The 23257-nt window shown below is 42.9% G+C and overlaps 1 protein-coding gene across 2 annotated transcripts in view; it reads left to right on the forward strand.

Annotated features, from left to right (window-relative positions):
* The window catches only part of LPAR2 (lysophosphatidic acid receptor 2), a 48901-nt gene extending 27534 nt beyond the window's left edge, over positions 1 to 21367 (forward strand). For both annotated transcript variants that reach the window (XM_073654086.1, XM_073654085.1), the window contains exon 3: positions 16966 to 21367. In XM_073654086.1, coding sequence (XP_073510187.1) covers positions 16966 to 17264 — 299 coding nt within the window. In that variant the 3' untranslated portion in view covers positions 17265 to 21367. The remainder of the gene's footprint in view (positions 1 to 16965) is intronic.
* Positions 21368 to 23257: the final 1890 nt, after the last annotated feature.

The following is a 23257-nucleotide window of genomic DNA, read 5'->3' on the forward strand; positions in this document are numbered from 1 at the left end:
TGGGGGATTCACTTCTCGGCAGCTATCTTAGATGTACAGGAAAGATTAGTCATGCCCAAGATTCATTTATTGTTACCGAATTCCTAAAAAATGAACTGTTTTGCAAGATCTGTGAATGTGATGTGTGGGAGATCCACCACAATTATCCTTCACAACTGTCACTTGAAGTCTTCTATTGAGGGATGAATGGATAGATCGGAGTTGATACTGATGACTTAAAGTATAAGCGTTATTTTAATTTTTATTTCACAAATGAATAGTACACCTGAAAATAAGCTACTTAGTGATATATATTTATCAAAGAAATCTGCTTCTTTCTCCTCCTGGACTGATCTTTCACTGCCAATTTAGGAGTAAACTCTGTATTTAGTGAAGGCAGATCCCATTACTGAAATAGGAGATGACAGTTGGTGCTTATAAGATATTATGGAGAGGGGAGGAGCTAGAGTCACACACTGACATTCTACTGCAAGTTTTCCCGAAATGACAGTTACAGTTTAAAGGTGTAACTGACGTTTTTTGTGAACTTGCAGTAGAATGTTTGTGTCGGACTCTAGCTCCTCCCCTCTCCATAGAATCTTATAAGCACCAACTGTCATCTCCTATTTCAGTAATGGGATCTGAATACAGATTTTACCCATGAAATGAGAGTGAAAGATTAGTCCAGGAGAAGAATGAAGCAGATTTCTCTGATACATATAGATGAAATATTGGATTGTTTGTCAGATAGAAAGGGTGCCTTTACTTTCATTCATTGTCAGATACAGTAAAACTGCAGGCAGGACTGATAGTTACGACGTAGGAGTTCACCTTAACTCTGTCATTGTTCACCCGCAGTCACAGAAGGTGTGGTGGGTGCCGCAGGATGTTGTCATCTGAGATCACTGAGGTGTGATCGTTCATCATCCAGTAGTACAGTGTTACTGTCGGCCCGTACACTCATACTGAAACACTTTGTGTAAATTTTCACTTCTCACATAAACTATATATGTCTGCAGACTTCTTTCCGCAAGTCATGACTTCTGACAGGTACTGCCGAGATCCAAAGTCTAGAGTCACCGCAGAACAGGGATGTGAGAGAAGACGTTAATGGAATTGGTCCGTGAACTGAGACCCTCACTAATATAAATGGTATATAGCAGTCCTGTTGATCTTAATAGAAGAAACGTAAGATGGAGCCCACCTCAGGGACCCTTCCCATCTAAAGAACACGTGTCCCCCCAAACCTGGCCTCATAGCTGCTCTCAGCGGAGGGAGGTGGTCACGCATGCGCAGCTTTCTCCATTGAATTCCGGAAATAGCCGAGCTCGGCCCTTCAGGATGACCTCTTCAATGTGCTCTATTATAGCATATGGAATATAACAGACGATGATGGAGTCTCCCCCATGTTTTCCACCGTCCCACATTGCAGCCAGACGATCAGCTCATAGTGCAGGAAGTTCGTCGTAGGCCTCATTCAGATATTCGGGTTTCATGTGCTTGTTGTGTCCGTTTTTTTCGCAGATAGAGCATGTACCCGTTATAATCTATGACGCAATTCACATGCCTGTTTTTTATTTTCTGACCACATGTGTGAAAAGGGCCAACACAAGTCTATAGGTCCCTGTGCCATCTGTAGGTGGTCTGTATTTCACATTGCACAATTTAGGAGAAGCTTTCTCATTTATTTATCCATCCTTGAAAAACACTGACCAAACACTGATGGTAAAAACGGACGCACTGACCAAACACTGATGGTAAAAACGGACGCACTGACCAAACACTGATGGTAAAAACGGACGCACTGACCAAACACTGATGGTAAAAACGGACGCACTGACCAAACACTGATGGTAAAAACAGACACACGGATGACACACTGATGGTAAGAGCGGACAGACTGACCAAACACTGATGGTAAAAACGGACGCACTGACCAAACACTGATGATAAAAACAGACACACGGATGACACACTGATGGTAAGAGCGGACAGACTGACCAAACACTGATGGTAAAAACGGAGGCACTGACCAAACGCTGATGGTAAAAACGGAGGCACTGACCAAACGCTGATGGTAAAAACGGACGCACTGACCAAACGCTGATGGTAAATACGGAGGCACTGACCAAACGCTGATGGTAAAAACGGACGCACTGACCAAACGCTGATGGTAAAAATAGACACACGGATGACACACTGATGGTAAGAGCGGACAGACTGACCAAACACTGATGGTAAAAACAGACACGATGACACACAATGGTAGAAATGGACACGCTGATGACACGACACACTGTTGGTAAAAACGGACACACTAATAACACACTGATGGTAAAAACGAACACACTGATGGTAAAAGCAGACACACTGATGACACACTGATGGTAAAAGCGGACACACTGATGACACACTGATGGTAAAAACGAACACACTGATGGTAAAAGCAGACACACTGATGACACACTGATGGTAAAAGCAGACACACTGATGACACACTGATGGTAAAAGCAGACACACTGATGACACACTGATGGTAAAAACGGACACACTGATGACACACTGATGGTAAAAACGGACACACTGATGACACACTGATGGTAAAAGCGGACACACTGATGACACACTGATGGTAAAAGCGGACACACTGATGACACACTGATGGTAAAAGCGGACACACTGATGGTAAAAGCGGACACACTGATGACACACTGATGGTAAAAGCGGACACACTGATGACACACTGATGGTAAAAGCGGACACACTGATGATAAAAACGGACACACTGATGGTAAAAGCAGACACACTGATGACACACTGATGGTAAAAATGGACACACTGATGACACACTGATGGTAAAAGCGGACACACTGATGGTAAAAGCAGACACACTGATGACACACTGATGACACACTGATGGTAAAAGCGGACACACTGATGACACACTGATGGTAAAAGCAGACTGACTGATGACACACTGATGGTAAAAACGGACACACTGATGGTAAAAGCGGACACACTGATGACACACTGATGGTAAAAACGAACACACGGATGACACACTGATGGTAAAAACGAACACACGGATGACACACTGATGGTAAAAGCGGACACACTGATGACACACTGATGGTAAAAGCGGACACACTGATGACACACTGATGGTAAAAACGAACACACTGATGGTAAAAGCAGACAGACTGATGACACACTGATGGTAAAAACGAACACACGGATGACACACTGATGGTAAAAGCGGACACACGGATGACACACTGATGGTAAAAGCGGACACACGGATGACACACTGATGGTAAAAGCGGACACACGGATGACACACTGATGGTAAAAGCGGACACACGGATGACACACTGATGGTAAAAGCGGACACACTGATGACACACTGATGGTAAAAGCGGACACACTGATGACACACTGATGGTAAAAGCAGACACACTGATGACACACTGATGGTAAAAGCAGACACACTGATGACACACTGATGGTAAAAGCGGACACACTGATGACACACTGATGGTAAAAGCGGACACACTGATGGTAAAAGTGGACACACTGATGACACACTGATGGTAAAAGCGGACACACTGATGGTAAAAGCGGACACACTGATGACACACTGATGGTAAAAGCGGACACACTGATGACACACTGATGGTAAAAGCGGACACACTGATGACACACTGATGGTAAAAATGGACACACTGATGACACACTGATGGTAAAAGCGGACACACTGATGGTAAAAGCAGACACACTGATGACACACTGATGGTAAAAGCGGACACACTGATGACACACTGATGGTAAAAGCAGACTGACTGATGACACACTGATGGTAAAAACGGACACACTGATGGTAAAAGCGGACACACTGATGACACACTGATGGTAAAAACGAACACACGGATGACACACTGATGGTAAAAGCAGACACACTGATGACACACTGATGGTAAAAATGGACACACTGATGACACACTGATGGTAAAAGCGGACACACTGATGGTAAAAGCAGACACACTGATGACACACTGATGACACACTGATGGTAAAAGCGGACACACTGATGACACACTGATGGTAAAAGCAGACTGACTGATGACACACTGATGGTAAAAACGGACACACTGATGGTAAAAGCGGACACACTGATGACACACTGATGGTAAAAACGAACACACGGATGACACACTGATGGTAAAAACGAACACACGGATGACACACTGATGGTAAAAGCGGACACACTGATGACACACTGATGGTAAAAGCGGACACACTGATGACACACTGATGGTAAAAACGAACACACTGATGGTAAAAGCAGACAGACTGATGACACACTGATGGTAAAAACGAACACACGGATGACACACTGATGGTAAAAGCGGACACACGGATGACACACTGATGGTAAAAGCGGACACACGGATGACACACTGATGGTAAAAGCGGACACACGGATGACACACTGATGGTAAAAGCGGACACACGGATGACACACTGATGGTAAAAGCGGACACACTGATGACACACTGATGGTAAAAGCGGACACACTGATGACACACTGATGGTAAAAGCAGACACACTGATGACACACTGATGGTAAAAGCAGACACACTGATGACACACTGATGGTAAAAGCGGACACACTGATGACACACTGATGGTAAAAGCGGACACACTGATGACACACTGATGGTAAAAGTGGACACACTGATGACACACTGATGGTAAAAGCGGACACACTGATGGTAAAAGCGGACACACTGATGACACACTGATGGTAAAAGCGGACACACTGATGACACACTGATGGTAAAAGCGGACACACTGATGACACACTGATGGTAAAAATGGACACACTGATGGTAAAAGCAGACACACTGATGACACACTGATGGTAAAAGCGGACACACTGATGACACACTGATGGTAAAAGCAGACTGACTGATGACACACTGATGGTAAAAACGGACACACTGATGGTAAAAGCGGACACACTGATGACACACTGATGGTAAAAACGAACACACGGATGACACACTGATGGTAAAAACGAACACACGGATGACACACTGATGGTAAAAGCGGACACACTGATGACACACTGATGGTAAAAGCGGACACACTGATGACACACTGATGGTAAAAGCAGACAGACTGATGACACACTGATGGTAAAAACGAACACACGGATGACACACTGATGGTAAAAGCGGACACACGGATGACACACTGATGGTAAAAGCGGACACACGGATGACACACTGATGGTAAAAGCGGACACACGGATGACACACTGATGGTAAAAGCGGACACACGGATGACACACTGATGGTAAAAGCGGACACACTGATGACACACTGATGGTAAAAGCAGACACACTGATGACACACTGATGGTAAAAGCGGACACACTGATGACACACTGATGGTAAAAGCGGACACACTGATGGTAAAAGCGGACACACTGATGGTAAAAATGGACACATGGACCCAACACTGATGACACCCTTATATAAAACACTGATGACACACGGACCAAACACTGATATCATACTGATGGTAAAAACGGACACATGGACCAAACACTGATGACATTGGTACCATTTTTTCACATACATGTTTAAACACAGACGTGTGAATGAGGCCTTACTCAGAGAACCCTCTTAGAAGGACACTTCACTTAAGTATTTTGCTTCCTTGCACCTTTGCGCACTTGTGGTCACACGTGTGGGAGGAAAATCATTAAGGGTTTATAGGAATTATTTTCTATTTTCCCTATGGTATATACAATGATAAAAACATCAGTCAGGTAAAGTGCAATGAAATATATGTATCTCTTTTAAGACTCGTCATTGTAGCCCCTGGGCGCCTGTGACCGCCATGAGAGGGAAGTACATGATACTCCAGGGGAGCAATTCACTAGTAATCTGGTCTGAAATCGGACGAGTAAACAGGATAGTATTGTCCTCAGAGGGGTTAATAATCCTGCTGATCAGTTCCTTTTACTGATTGGGAATGGCTGGGGTTTAGCCAAGGGGTAAAACTTAATGTCTTTTGTCCTGGTGCTGACCCAGCAGTTGGGGGGAGGCTCCTGGTGCAGCTAGTAAGGACAGTGAGGAGGAGGGGGACATAGATAAGCTCTTGAGAGTCCACACTATGTTTAGGTACCTGTCCACTCGTCCGAATCAGCCACAAAACGAGACTCGAGCATATGAGGCGACGGGGCCATAGACTACAATGGTGCAGACAGGGCGAACGTGGGCTCTGACATGCATCATTTTTGGGCATATACCCCTACTGGAGGAGGACACTCAGACGTAGACTGCAGGAGATGAGTATGAGGGATATCTTCCACATGTAACATTTAGATGGGGGCAAGGGTGAGAGTCTGGTGACTTAGCTGTAGGCAAGACCCATAGGCAAGAGTAGCGCCTTTTTTCTGCTGACCTGTGATAGCTTCCCTGTAAATGTGGCGAGGATATAAAAAGCCAGAAGAATGTACCGGGAGGATAACATCTCATAAAGTAGCTTTACACCTACCGGGGTGTGATTGCCATGTGTGAGAACATTCCTGTGTCCTCCTCAGTTTTGCTTCCTTTATTACACCCGGCTTACACCTCTACTAGCGCTCTGGTTTTTATGGTACTATAAGTCTCAGCATGCTCTGGTCACTGTCAGCAGACACTGTACGGGTTACCTAACCTTTTACTAACCTGCTAATTAATTTCCTTTATATAACCTTATTTCTCCAGTACAGCGCTCCAAGTCTGTTGTAAATGATAATACATTGGCGGCCAATAGCCACCAATAGGGGGAGCTGACTGCAAACTGTTCTGTCATTAATTTTAATGTACAAACTGTATACAATAAGTGCCCTCTAGTGGTGGCTGCAGGAAGAATCTTATCATTCACATCTACCCATTGACGATAAAAGGATGTATATAAAATAATCAGCTCCTAATAAGATTAATAAAACAAAATGGTTTTCAAAAGCAGAAATTTTGAATCTGAGCCATGCTAAAGAAGCACTCCTCCTCCTCCTCCCATCAAAGTGTTTATCCTCTTAGTATATTGCATTCATCATATTATATAGCACTGTGTACTTGCTCATTTTGCCTTTCTACCCAGCTAATTCTTATCTTTTCGCTGCGCTATGTAGATACACAAAGTCCCTTTTCCCTGCAAAAATCATTCCCCTCTTTAACTCCTGACCCAGCTGCTCCCTCCTCCTCTCTGCCAGGGATTTTTGCAGTGACTCATGACTTGTGCAGAGAAAATTGATCTCCTGTTTTTACATAGAGCTTAGAAGGATTCAGCTAGTCAGTTTTTAATCACGTGATTAAGAGAATAAAAGTTTTGTTGGGAGTGCTTATTTATGTAATATGTTAGGACATTGCATAAAGAACAATTCCCTTACTGTACATTTAGCTTTAGACACCATTTTTTCAGTCTTTGGGGTCCCTTCACATGTGGAGATAAAGTGCCTGTAACTAGGGATGATTGGCAATATAGCTGGTGATCAGAAGGGATTTCCTATGAATGATCCTGGTACTATCATTGTTTCTCCCGATCGTTCATCCATCCCAGTCATTCATGCGATCATTGCTTCTTCCAATCATTTGTACATTTGTTGCTTCCTTCTATCATTTGTACTATCATTGCTTCCCCTGATCTTTTAGACTATTGTTGCTTCCTTTTATCATTTATGTGATGGATACTTACCCCGATTACTTGTGCAATCCTTACTACCATTTGTGCGATTGATGCCCTCTCCCGATCATTTACACTATCGTTGCTTCCCGTGATTATTTGTATGATCATTTCTTCTCTCCGTCATTTGTTCGATCGTTTCTTCTTTCCATCATTTGTTCGATCGTTTCTTCTTTCCATCATTTGTACGATCGTTTCTTCTTTCCATCATTTGTACGATCGTTTCTTCTTTCCATCATTTGTTCGATCGTTTCTTCTTTCCATCATTTATACGATCGTTTCTTCTTTCCATCATTTATACGATCGTTTCTTCTTTCCATCATTTGTTCGATCATTTCTTCTTTCCATCATTTATACGATCGTTTCTTCTTTCCATCATTTATACGATCGTTTCTTCTTTCCATCATTTGTTCGATCGTTTCCTCTTTCCGTCATTTATACGATCGTTTCTTCTTTCCATCATTTATACGATCGTTTCTTCTTTCCATCATTTGTACGATCGTTTCTTCTTTCCGTCATTTATACGATCGTTTCTTCTTTCCATCATTTGTATGATTGTTTTTTCTTTCCATCATTTGTACGATCGTTTCTTCTTTCCATCATTTGTTCGATCGTTTCTTCTTTCCATCATTTGTACGATCGTTTCTTCTTTCCATCATTTATACGATCGTTTCTTCTTTCCATCATTTATACGATCGTTTCTTCTTTCCATCATTTATACGATCGTTTCTTCTTTCCATCATTTGTTCGATCGTTTCTTCTTTCCGTCATTTGTACGATCGTTTCTTCTTTCCATCATTTATACGATCGTTTCTTCTTTCCATCATTTGTATGATTGTTTTTTCTTTCCATCATTTGTACGATCGTTTCTTCTTTCCATCATTTGTTCGATCGTTTCTTCTTTCCATCATTTGTACGATCGTTTCTTCTTTCCATCATTTATACGATCGTTTCTTCTTTCCATCATTTGTACGATCGTTTCTTCTTTCCGTCATTTATACGATCGTTTCTTCTTTCCATCATTTGTACGATCGTTTCTTCTTTCCATCATTTATACGATTGTTTCTTCTTTCCATCATTTATACGATCGTTTCTTCTTTCCATCATTTGTACGATCGTTTCTTCTTTCCGTCATTTATACGATCGTTGCTTAGTTCTATCATTTATTTGATTGTTACTTCCCCATATCATTTGTACAATCGTTGCGTTCCTCGATCATTTATAGGATCATTGTTTCCCTTGATCATTCCTAACATTTTTCACCCCCGATCATTTGCACTATCATTTGTAAAAATATTGTTTTTACAAATTTTTTTTTTACAATTTTTTTACAAATGTTGTTTCGACTATCCTTGTTTTCCTGATTGTTTATATGATCCTCCCCCCTTCCCAAATCATGGGAATATGTATTACGGTACTTTATTTTAGGAAGGAAAACATGTTAGTATGTCTTTAAGCGTCCAATGCAGTAATTACTTTTGAGAAATGCGATCTGCAGCTGGAACGACAGTATCAAGAAACTGGTAGACCACAGTGAGAGGATGTGCGGCGGCGGCCGGGGATAGTGAGCGACAGCTGCAGCCTCAGCCAGGCACGGGCCGGCATCTATTGTCCTGTCCGCTTTTATACATTCTGCTATTATATTCTTCGCACAAAGCAAACAGAGGCGGAAAGTGACTAAGAATACAACATGTTACTATTTTTACACTTACGCAGCTAATCCAGGTCTTCCCCCCCGCACCACCCATTCCTGGCAATGGCAGAAATATTTGCAGATGGATTTCTGTAGTCAGCATTTTACATACGAGCTTAAAGGGACGCAAAAGTCTGTTTTCGTGTGCATCTTTTGTTATCAGCCTCTTCAGGTGACCTTTTTGTGTTCTTTAAAGGTATTAATGAACTGGAAATGCAAAATAAATACCCCTGCCCTCCCCAATTTTGCATCTTTATGTCACTGTCTCCAGTGAGGGGGGTTGGGCATTCAGAAACATCTGCGTATGTAAGTGCGAGCGCTGTCCTCTCCTGGTCTCCCGATGCCTCACTTGCCTTCTGCTCCTTTGCAGATTATATTACTATTTATTTATGGCCGACCACACCTTGCTAGTTATACGACAGCCCCAATACGTAGGCATCTACAATTACAGGGATTAGGCCTGCTTTAATCAGGGTAAACAGCACTACTATTTGCCATGGTTCCTATCGGATATGGCAACCGAGCCCTATGTATGTGAGGCTGAGCTGCAATACCACTCACAGTCTATGCCCGAATGTGGCGCTATTTCTGAAAAAAAATAAAAGACCTGAAAAAAGGTTTATTAAGCCAATTTCATAAAAAAAAAAACATGGTTACTTTTTTTTTTTCAAAAACAATGCCACACTCTTCCTCAGGATATGTATGGTATTGCAGCTTAGTCCAAATAATAATAATATAATAATCTCAATTCAATGTAGCAGAGCTGCAATACCACACTCAACCTGTGTATAGTTGTAGCGCTGTTTAGGTAAAAAAAAGTAGCTGTTTTGCCAATAAGGGCTGAATCATTGAGCTTAGCGATCAGCTGATTGCTGCTTCTCTGAACCTTAGTCTGCCTCTTATTTCCCACAGCGGCCTCTGGAGGGGAAATGCAGTATTACACGTCGACAGTACAATGCATGCATGGATGGGCTAGGTATGCCAGAGATTTCCATTATGGTCCTCCCGACAGGTGGGGAACCTTCTATGATGTCCATATGTTCCTCTAGGGTATGTGGACAGTGTGGGAAAACATGGAGGCGTCCTTGACCCCCATCGGCAGCCATTACCATATCACATAAATCTTAGATGCAGTCGTTTACACACAAGGCCTTCTCATCTAGCAAAACATCAGATAGTAACAAGTCCTGCTAAATCTGGAGCCGGACTCTCACATAATGCTGAATGGACAAAGCTTGAACTTTTCCCTCAAGATGCATTCTTTCCTTATCAAAGGAGATTGTGGAGAGATCCTCCTTTCTGAAGGGGGGAACAGACAGTGGTGTGAGGAGGCGCAGCAGCTGGGAATTATTTATTTCTACAGATGTCTTCCCTCATGGTGTATTCATGCCTGCCGCTCTTCAATTTCCTTTCATCCAGACGTCCCTGGTTCTCATCGTCATTCAGAACATCTGTCGTAGTCCCACCAGGCGTCTTTTCTTGCTTTTGTCCCACTCTCTTAAATTGTCTCAGTCACAATTCCCTCAATTTCACCAATAAATGGGGTTCAGTATAAGATGAATGTACGGTAATGTTCCTGTACAGTGGCCAAACCATTGTCCCCCAACATCTACTGTTAAGTTGCCCATACTCCTAAATACTGCCGAGCCAATAGCCATCCCCCGATGGCCTCACACACGTGGACACGCTGCTCGTCTGAGCATTCATTTGTTCTCTATGGGGAGAGCGGAGTTAGCCACGACAATAAACCTCTGGCTGCAGCTTATATCCTGAGAGTAAAACGGGACCAAACAAGCCCGATAGTTATCTCTCTGGACATCAGAGATGTAGAAAGCCTTAAATGTGCCTATTATTTTTGTATAAAACCTGTACAAAATTGTGGTCTTGCTCCCTTCATTCTCCACAACAAGGTAAAACTGATTTTGGTGTACAAACCAACTTACAATGTAAGTTCCCTGCCCCAGTATTATACTTACCAGCTGCCGTCTTCAGCTCTTCTCAGTGCCGTTTCCGTCCCGCTCGACCATGTTGTGTCTGCAGCTTCTGAGTGATTAAAACTCAGAGCTAACAATCACAACCTCTCAACGTAAGTCTATGAGAGCCTCATCCTTGCCCTGGTGACCACCAGCTCACCCTGCCAACACTGGAGCGAATTCAGCAGGTCACAACCTGCAGAAGACGACGGAGCAGCATCGATAACAGAAGACGACAACAGATGGTAAGTATATTACTAGGGGCAGGAAACGTACATTAGTGATACCAGTCCGGCGATGAAATTAAAGAAAAAAATGCTGGAGAGGTGCTTTAAATTGTAATCAACTGATTTTCAGTGGGTGGTTCCTATCATCAGTATTCTGCCAGCACTATAGACTCTGTAACCGCCTTTTCCTGCCATTATCTATAGGCTTGCCTGCCCCAAACTGAAAGCTCGCTTCTCAGAACTGCCTATATCTAGTTTGACAAACAGTAGAGCAGGAATGGAGACACAAAGACCCACTACCCCCCCACCACCACTTGCTGCACAGAGACAAAGGTCCATCCCCATTTTCTGTAGAGACACAAAGATTCGCCCCTCTTCCTGTAGAGAGATAAAGACCCACCCCCACCTGTAGAAAGACCAAGACTTGCCCCCACTTCCTGTAGAGAGACAATGACCCACCCCACTTCCCATAGAGAGACAATGACCCACCCCCACTTCCTGTAGAGACACAATGACCCACCCCCACTTCCTGTACTGAGACAAAGCCACACCCCCACCTCCTGTACTGAGACAAAGACCCACCCCACTTCCTGTAGAGAGACAAAGACCCGTCCCCACTTCCTGTAGAGAGGCAAAGACCCGCCCCCACTTCCTGTAGAGAGGCAAAGACCCACTGCCACTTCCTGTAGAAAGACAAAGACCCGCCCCCACTTCCTGTAGAGAGGCAAAGACCTGCCCCCACTTTCTGTAGAGAGACAAAGACCCGCCTACACTTCCTGTAGAGAGACAAAGACCAGCCCCACTTACCGAAGAAACAAAGACCCGCTTCCACCTCCTGTGGAGAGACAAAGACCCATCCCCACTTCCTGTAGCGACAAAGACCCGCCCCCACTTTCTGTAGAGACAAAGACCCGCCCCCACTTTCTGTAGAGACAAAGACCCGCCCCCACTTCTTGTAGAGACAAAGCCACTCCCCCACTTCTTGTAGCGAGACAAAGACCCGCCCTCACTTTCTGTAGCGAGACAAAGACCCGCCCCCACTTTCTGTAGCGAGACAAAGACCCGCCCCCACTTCCTGTAGCAAGACAAAGACCCGCCCCCACTTCCTGTAAACTATTTTGGCATCTCTGCTGCTACAGATGGATCACACCTGACAACAGGTAACGGACAACAAGGTACATAGAAAGGAGACACCTAATGGCAGCACTTTGGAGTGATATTATTGGCTGAAAACATTATTTTATGTTAATAAAGTACTTTACAATATGGTTAATTACGGCACTGGCCATCAGAAGGTCTTACACTTCTGTAGGTCCTTGCTTTCTCCTAGTAAAGCTTTGATTCTTTCAGGGTCTTTTCCTAGCACATTCCATATGAATCCAAAAGAAAAAGCACCGTGAGCCATCACATATATTGCAGGGTTATTATCCCCTAGAAGCCATATAGAGGCGCGGGGCAGAATCAGGTATGTAACATGTAATATATAAGTCTGTAGAGGGCTGTATACACGGAGGATGGAGCTGTACTGGTCAGTGTGTGTCTCTGTGGCGCCTGCTAGGAGAGGATGCCAGACGTGCAGAGATGGAGTAAGTTAAAACATCTGGATTTTAGGAGCCGTTCTGCGAATAAATGACCAAAATGTTTGCACAGCTGGAGACAGGATCCTCTCGGCATTGGTCTTATATAAGTGTGACTCGGCGTCACCAAGCAATGACACATAGGGACGATCCTGATAATGACATGACCGGCAAAGTCTCAAAAACCCCTCAAAGGCTCCTCTGCACACCACACCGAGAGGAATGTAATATTCAGCACAACGTATGATACAGCAGATGGTTGTCATATTAACCACTGAGATGCTGTAAGTCCAGGGCCTATGTGTTGTAACATACAAGGGGTTGATGACGTTTGGCACTAGGGTCATGTAAAGTGTTAGCTCTTGGCTTCAGAAGGTAATATGCATGCACTACAACTTCATTATGTCTAGTCTATCATTCTTCGGCCTTCTAGTCTACACTGATAAATGTCGTCATAGATCTATACAGGTCTATACATCTATCTATACATCTATCTATCCTGCTTTGAGCAGGGGGTTGGACCAGATGACCCAGGAGGTCTTTTCCAACTCTACCATTCTATGATTTAGTGAATCCTGCTTTGAGCAGGGGGTTGGACCAGATGACCCAGGAGGTCCCTTCCAACTCTACCATTCTATGATTTAGTGAATCCTGCTTTGAGCAGGGGGGTGGACCAGATGACCCAGGAGGTCCCTTCCAACTTTACCATTCTATGATTCTAGGGTGATACCGAGTGGGTAAATTCGCAGGACCCTAGGCAAGTGAGGAGGTCAGTAATCTGTGGCCACTGGCACACCAGGCCAGCTAATCAAAACAGAAAACTAGGTTGTTTGGGGCTACCTCTATATTATTGAATCTCCTGTAGGTAGGACTATGAAGCACGGTTATGCTCTGATCATTATAATTGTAGCTTCCTGCGGATAACCGAGACAGGGGATGCTGTAGTGGTAGAAGGGATCATCAAAACTGGTCTTCACCATTGAAGGTTATAAGATCCTGAGGCGGAAGTAGCTGATTGTACTTCAGAGCATTGTAAACAAATACCCTCATACTCTTAAGGTTTTTCTCTATTTTCACACTCCTCTCATCTGTTAGGGGCTCAGGTGACCCTCTGTTTAGCCTCCTGTCACTTGGGCAAGTCCCATTTTCCATCTTTTTCAACCCGAAGCTCTACAACTGTTGAAAATCTGCAATTCACATTGTACATTGTAAACTTATAGCATGCTGCTGTCAGGGGATGCTAGGAGTCGTAGTATTGGAAGAGCTGGAGGGTCAAAGGTTGGGCACCACTTGTATACATGGTTATGGATGGCAGCTTGATTCTCAGTTTCAGAAGAGCTGGAGAGTTAAAGGTTGGGCACTACTTGTATACATGGTTATGGATGGCAGCTTGATTCTCAGTTTCAGAAGAGCTGGAGAGTCAAAGGTTGGGCACCACTTGTATACATGGTTATGGATGGCAGCTTGATTCTCAGTTTCAGAAGAGCTGGAGAGTTAAAGGTTGGGCACTACTTGTATACATGGTTATGGATGGCAGCTTGATTCTCAGTATCAAAAAGTTGCTAGGCTCCAGAATCTCCCTTTTGGATAAACACCTTTACAGTATATAATTGGTGCTTGAGATGATCATCGGTGGGAGACAACCATTGCCGAGATGACAATGAACAATATGATTAGTGTTAGCAATCACTGGCAAAACGTTTTGATAGGTAGGCCGATAGTTATCCCCTTTTTACACCCGTGTTGTCAAAGGGTAGAGGCGAGTAAGCTGCTGCCCGACAACTTATCTGGAGTTCGACTGAATCCTAGAATGTTCAATCTCACTCCTCTCGACAATTTGGGGAAATTCAGGACACCATCATACTCATTAGATGGTTGACATGTCTCACCGAAGTCAGGGGCTTCATTTGACAACTTATCTGGAGTTCGACTGAATGACAAAATGTTCGATCTTTCTTTCTCTCGACCTTTTTGGGAAAGTCAGGACACCATCATACTCATTAGATAGTTGGCATGTCTCACCGAAGTCAAGGGGGTCGTTAGACAATCATGTAATGTGCGTGGCCGAGCTTTAGGCAGTCACGAGAACCTCATTTCATTACACAATGTCCAGCTCCTCGGAGAGAGACTGTCCTGTGCCGGCAGCATGGAGCGCACATTAGGACACTCAGCGCAGTATCAAGGACACTGTAATTACTGCGTCTCTGCTGGGAAGGAGGCGTTTTTCCATTTTATGCAACAAGGGTGGATTAATTACTCTTAACTCACCAAATGCTGGACTCGGCACACACCCATTTTATATGGCAGAGCTGGCTGTTGTCAAATCTCTGAGAATAGGTCACTGGGGTGTAACCAATAAACAGATTTAGATGCAGAAGAAATGAATGACAAGGGTCAAAGAGGCGAAAAATACACAATGTCCTCAATGAATTCACTGTCACTCCTGGATCTATATCCGGACAATATACGATGCTGGAAATCTCCTTACCCCACATTGGAAATATTTTCCATATGAGTTATGCAATATTAATGTGTACAAATAGCTGTCGAGGCACTGTCACAATGGTGGACAAATTACTGTAGCTTTTCAGAGCCATTCTGATTCCTCCTGTATCCAAGCAATAGGAACTTTCCTAAAACTAATTTTGCTACATCTGGCTACTGGGATTTTTCCAGCCTCTTATCAATAACTTGGCTATTTTTAGTAATCCAAAAAGTTGAAAAATCACCATGTCATAGAGCTAGTTTGATCAGAGTCTCTCAGATGTCGTAGAGTGCGTCTGAGTGTCCGCCTCCGGTAGGGGTATATGCCCGAAAATGATGCACGACAGAGCGCACATTCGCTCTGCTGGCACCATTTTAGTCTATGGCCCCGTCGGAGCATACGCCCGAATCTCGTTTTGCAGTGGGTTCGGACGTAAGCCCAACGGGACCAATGCAATGTGAGAGCACCTAAAGATGGCACACACAGGTTCAACCAGTTCTAAAGTGTTGATAAAGGAAGATCTTTCACTATTTGCGACTTAATTGTGTCAATATTGGTCCGTAAAAGGTGAAGGCCAGATCTCGACTCATAGGGGCAAAGGGTTTTACCAGTGTGTGGCAATCAGCATTTTTCCTGGACTATGCTGTGTTGTTCTGCTGACAGCTATTATTGCCACCCACCACATACACCTGCACTCATGGCCCCACCAAGCATGTGTTTGTTCTGTGGAAATAAGCTACTGCCAGACAATGAGAATAAAGGATCAGCATGCTGAATTTCCTAATACCCGATCCGATTTTTCCCAGCATCTGCCTTCAGGGTTCAAGACACCCAACTACACATTAGATGAAGGGTCGATCCTGACATTTAATTTTTGTGGTTAGCTTTAAACTAAGGGTGGGTCTACATAAGTAGATCAACGATGTACCCAACTCGATCGGCGATCATTTAAAGCCCTTTTATATAGACTAATGCGAAACTATATAGGGAGAGACTAAAATAGGTCTATCCCCATACAGTCTGCATATTGTTGGCAGCACATCCAGTTTACATAAGGACATGTGCTGTCAGGAACGATGATATATGCTTCGATCAGCTGATCATTTTGCTCGTTCTGATCGCTGTCCTGTTTACAGAAGCCAGTGATCAATGAATGTTCTTGTGTTCCTTTATGCTTCTAATGTCCCCTGTATAAAGGGACTGTTATATTATGAAACAGATTACAATATGTATATTATTTGCAGCGCTGTTGCTATCTCAAATTCTGATGCCCATGTGTTCACCATTTCTTCTAGGCGCCTTTGTCATCTGCTGGACTCCGGGCCAAATCGTTCTTCTTCTGGATGGTTTAGGATGCAAAACCTGCGATGTCTTGGCCGTTGAGAAATACTTCCTCCTCCTTGCCGAGATCAACTCCGTTATCAATCCCATTGTGTATTCCTACAGAGACAATGAGATGAGAGCAACTTTTAAGCAGATCCTTTGCTTCTTCTGCAATCGAGGGTCCAAATATTCGCCTTCTGTCAGGTCGACAAATACCGAGAGGAGAATATTGGCCGACAATGGACATCCAGTTCGGGACTCCACGCTATAAACCACTTTGGTGTATGCTCTGAATTTACTCTTTACCGGATCCAAGCCTGCATCTAATAGAAAATGTGTCTACATGGTACCATGGACACCATTATTCGTAGTGCGAGTGACAGCGCGTCTCATGTTGATATCAACATGAGTAGATCATAAGGACTGCTCTGCTCGAATTAAGGACGGCACAATGCTCCTTGACTTATTTTATTACGGTTTCAGTTACTGTCTTCAATCTAAGGAGACTTCTTAACCTAAGCAATAGAGCAAATATATCAAGTACCATGAAATGCACGAGATTATTTACCGATGTCTTCAAAAGTTGAGTTGCTTCAAGACGAAGAACATGGAAGAGAGATGCCTACATAGCATTAAGAACAGAGTCTTAAAAAAAGAAAGATGATTTCATATGAACTACTTTACGTGTGAGGGAGAGATAATAAGTAGGTGTTTGAGGGACAGTATTTTTGGGATGGAAATAAAGACTGAGAATATAATAAATCCCCCCAAAAGTCAGCATGGTGAAGAGACAAGCCAAAAATTGTGGTTTGTTGAAGAAAACGTAATATTCAAATGCCTAAGGTTTCTACACCCTAATGGAACTGATCTGGGTGGTCTGTACCCTTTATGTTTTGGTGCTCATTTGTATGGTTACATAAAATTCTATTTGGTTCATTTTTTTTAAATTATTTTATCTAGATGTTATTTTTATATATCATTCCAGTTATTGTAAAGCACAAGCTGCATTACCAGGAGGACATTATGACTTGTAGACTCTCTTGTTTGAGTGGTTTACTGAGGCTCCTCGAGATCCCTATTGATTAGCACAATAAAGGCACAGCTGTGCTAATGTGCAAGGTACTGCAGATCTGTGCCCGATACTGCAGATCAGTCCCATTCAAGTGAATGGGACAAGTGACAGAACCAGATACTGCCGATTGTACAGATGGTCTTCTGTGTTAATCAGTGGTTGTATCGGAGGTTGAACTCAACTTATCAAACATTGAGGAGAACATCAGAGTAGGATGGATGAACTGTAAGTAGACACGATAAAGAAAAGTGGTCAGGAGGACACTATGTTGAGATGGCTGAGAGTATAAGCAGCATATCCAAGTTAAAGGGGTTATTTGTGATAAGATCCCCCCACACACACACACACACACATACACCACACATACACATACAGAAGGAGCGCCAGAGCTGTTGCATGGCATTGTGCCTCATATTGAGAAAAATGGAAGTGGATAGGGCTATGCTGCAATTTCAGAACCCATGGAGAAGAGTGGAGCTTTTTTTTGGTATTAAAAAAAACAAAAACTTTTTTTTCCTAAACATGGACAACCCCTTTAAACACTGTCTGTTCTTTTTTACTCAAGGGTAAAGCATAAAGCGTTATGGCCAAGTGCCGAAATGATCAGTATCCCACATTCCAGAAGGAGGAGAAATGTTATGGATGATTATTCAAAATAATCCTTTTTATGTGTAGAAACAGTTATACATACAATGGTGCTTGAAAGTTTGTTAACCCATGAGAATTTAATAGAATTTAACAAATTTGACCTAAAAGTACATCAGATCTTCACACAAGTCCTAAAGGTAGAGAAGATCTAAAGGAGTCAAAAATATTAGACTTTGTAATTTTTATTGAGGAAAATTATTTAATACCATATACAGTATGTGAGTGCAAAAGTATGTGAACCTTTGGTTTCAGTATCTGATGTGATCCCTATGTGCAGCAATAATTGCATCTAAGCATTTACGGTAATTGTTGATTAGTCCTGCACATCGGCTTGGCAGACCTTTAGACAATTCCTCCTCTGAGCTTCACACGTTTGTTATGTTGTGATACTATCACAACTGTGTTTCACAGATGGTTTAAGGCTTTTATGCTGTAGTGCAGTGTTTTTATTTCTCAAACTAACACTTCTCATTTAAACCAAAAAGCTATATTTTGGTTTCTTCCGTCCACAAAACCTTTGTTCCAATAGCCTTCTGGCTTCTTCAGGTGATCTTTAGCAATCTGCAGACAGGCAACAATGTTCTTTTTGTAGAGCAGTACCTTTCACTTTGCAGTCCTGTCATGTTCACCATTTGATCAGTGTCCTGATGGTGGAGTCATGAACATTAACATTTAGCTAATATGAGAGAAGCCTTTAGTTGTTTAGAAGTTATCTTGGGTTCCTTTGTAACCTCGTGGACTATTATATGCTTTGCTCTTGGAGTGACCATTTTGGTCAACCACTCCTGAGGAGGGTAATAATGGTCTCGGAATTTCCTCCATTTGTACACAATCTGTCTGACTGTGGATTGGTGGAGTCCAAACTCTTTAGTTATGGTTTTGTGATCTCTTCCAGCATGATGAGCATCAACAATTCTTCTGAAGTCCTCAATCTCCTTTGTACATGCCATTATACACATCCACAAACTTGTTGCAAAGATCAGACTTTGATAAGACTTCCAGTTCTTTAAATAAAACAGGTCGTCCACTAACATCTGTCAACCCCTTGAAAGAAAACAGCAGAAACTAATTTCACCTTCAAATTATTTGCCAATTGTAAAGGTTCACATACTTTTGCTACTCACAAGACATATGATATTGGATCATTTTACACAATAAAAAAAAGACAAATTCTAATATTTTGGACTCATTTATGTGATTTGGTTCTCTTCATCTATTTTTAGGACTTATGTGACAATCTGATATCGTTGTAGGCCAAATTTATTTAGAAATATGAAAATTCTGCAGGGTTCACAAACTTTCAAGCACCACTGTAAACCAATATTTTGTCTTTATATATGTTTTTTATTGCTACATCTGCTTGTATGGTCTTTTTATTTAATGTCCCCTATGATAAATATTTATGCGAATAGTAAAAAAAAAATATAGAATTGGATCCTTGGCGTCCTTATTGTTTTTTTTTAGCTGCGGAACATTCATGTAAAAATTTTAGTTTTTGCTTGTCTTGAATTTGTGATTATAGCTATTTACTTTTCTCCCAAAGAGAAGCATTGAGGTTGCATAGCCGAATACTCCTGCAACCATAACACAATAATAAGTCGCTGCCCTATATTTAGGCTTAAAAAAATATATAAGTCTCATCCATAAAAACTAGTAAAATGTGACATTGGTATCCATGTCTCATCTGCCCCCTGCAGGGGCGTACATAGAAGTAACGGGGCCCCATAGCAAATGTTCTAATTGTTCCCATCCCCAGCCTCCCTTAAAAAAAAATACTTGGCTGGGCCACATAAGAGCATAACTCACAACTTTTCAGCCCTTTCAAAGTAATTCTCTTCCTATTGAAGCCCCTAGATTCCCCATTCATTGCACCCATAAAGTATGATAACAACAAAAGTGCCCCACAAACCCTGTATGATGCCTCCAGAATGAATTCCTCCACAGTACCCTCCACACACAGTTTGATGACCCCACTGTACCCCCTCTCAACTACCTCAGCACGGTATGGTGACCCCAACACAGTATAATCCCCAACTGTGACCCCACACAGCCCTCCATGCAGTATAATGGGCTTACATAATAATAATAATTTTTATTTTTATAGCGCCAACATATTCCGCAGCACTTTACAAATTTTAGGGGGGACTTATACAAACAATACAGAATAAACATATCTCATATCGAAAGGAGAGAGGGCCCTGCTCGCAAGCTTACAGTCTATGAGGAAATGGGGGAGACACAAAAGGTAGAATGTACATATATTGTATAATGCAGCCTTGATATACTAAATAGGATAAATAATACATGAAATGGTCGCCTGCCAGTATGTGTGCAGTCCTGACCGAGGCTATTAAGTACATGGTTGGTATGAACCTGAAATTGAAGAAGATTTTAATATGGGGGAAAACTGGGACAGACAACTGAGATGGACAGATAGTGTGTGGAGGCGATACGCCAGTCTAAAGAAATGGGCTTTTAGGGTCCGCTTGAAACTGTGGGTATTGGGAATTAATCGAACTGTCCTGGGTAGTGCATTCCAAAGAACTGGCGCAGCACGCGAGAAATCTTGGAGACAGGAGTGGGAAGTTCGGATTATGGAGGATTTTAGTTTTAAGTCACTGGCAGAACGGAGGGCACGTGTAGGGTGGTAGACTGAGACAAGAGAGGAGATGTAGGGGGGTACTGAAGCATGGAGCGCTTTGTGGGTAAGCGTGATAAGTTTAAATTGAACTCTATATTGGATGGGTAACCAATGCAATGACTGGCACAGGGAAGAGGCATCGGTGTAGCTGTTGGCGAGGAATATGATCCTGGCTGCTGCGTTAAGGACGGATTGGAGAGGGGAGAGTTTAGTAAGAGGGAGCCCGATTAGTAGAGAGTTGCAATAGTCCAGACGAGAATGAATAAGAGCTACAGTAAGAGTTTTTGCCGAGTCAAAGGTGAGAAAAGTCCTGATTCTTGAGATGTTTTTGAGGTGTAGATGACATGAACGAGCGAGTGATTTGATGTGAGGAGTGAATGAAAGATCTGAGTCAAAAATTACCCCAAGACAGCGGGTTTGTTGCTGGGGAGTAATGGTTGAGCCACAAACGGAAATGGCAATATCGGGCACAGGTAGGTTAGTGGAGGAAGGAAATACGAGTAGTTCAGTTTTTGACAGATTCAGTTTTAGGCAGAGGGAGGACATAATGTTAGACACAGCAGAAAGACAATCACTGGTCTTTTGTAGTAATGCAGGGGTGATGTCCGGAGCAGAGGTGTATAATTGGGTGTCATCAGCATAGAGATGGTACTGAAAAGCGAATCTGCTGATTGTTTGTCCAATGGGAGCGGTGTATAAGGAGAAAAGAAGGGGGCCTAGGACTGATCCTTGAGGAACCCCGACAGTAAGGGGAAGGAGAGAGGAGGAGGAGCCGGCGAAAGACACAGAGAAGGAGCGGTCAGAGAGATAGGAGGAGAACCAGGAGAGAGCAGTGTCCTTGAGGCCAATAGTGCGGAGCATAGTGAGGAGGAGCTGGTGATCCACAGTGCCGAATGCTGCAGAGAGATCCAGGAGAATCAGCAGGGAGTAGTGACCATTAGATTTAGCTGTTAGTAAATCATTAGAGACTTTAGTGAGGGCAGTTTCAGTAGAATGTAAAGAGCGGAAACCAGATTGTAAAGGGTCAAGAGTTGTCTGAGAGATAGCGGATTAGATGGGAATAGACCAGGCGTTCCAGGAGTTTAGAGATGAAGGGAAGATTGGAAACAGGTCTGTAGTTGGCCGTGCAGTTCTGGTCAAGGGATGTTTTTTTAAGTAATGGATGTATGCTGGCGTGTTTAAAAAAAGAGGGAAAGATACCAGATACTCCATATAATATAATGCACTCCCCATAGTCCTCCATATAGTATAATGCACTCCCCATAGTCCTCCATATAGTATAATGCACTCCCATAGCCCTCCATATAGTATAATGCACTCCCCATATTCCTCCATATAGTATAATGCACTCCCCATAGTCCTCCATACAGTATAATGCACTCCCCATAGTCCTCCATATAGCATAATGCAGTCCCCATAGTCCTCAATATAGTATAATGCACTCTCCATAGTCCTCCATGTAGTATAATGCACCCCCATAGTCCTCCATATAGTATAATGCACTCTCCATAATTCTCCATATATAATGCACAGCCCATAGTCCTCCATATAGTATAATGCACTTCCATATATAATGCACAGTCCATTGTCATCCATATTTGTATAATACATAGCCGATATCCTTCATATAATATAATGCACAGCCCATAATCATCCATGTAGTAGTATGGACACCGTGTACTCACTGATTTAAAAAAAAATAAAATATCTCTCCTCAGTTCCCCGATGCTCCTGTCTCGGCAGGGAGAGCGTTCTGAAGCTGTGGTTTCACTGCTCTGCCCAGCAGGCGCGATGAAGTGATATCATTGCTGTTAGAACCCTCCTGTTAGTTTTGCTATCTTGTATTTTGCGGTCACATGACCAGCTGCCTATATATTCCAGCTCCGCCCTTCTGGCTTTGCTG

This window comes from Phyllobates terribilis, unplaced genomic scaffold (assembly GCF_046119375.1).
Source record: "Phyllobates terribilis strain yellow unplaced genomic scaffold, ASM4611937v1 Scaffold_11__3_contigs__length_659146591, whole genome shotgun sequence".
Lineage (NCBI taxonomy): Eukaryota > Metazoa > Chordata > Amphibia > Anura > Dendrobatidae > Phyllobates > Phyllobates terribilis.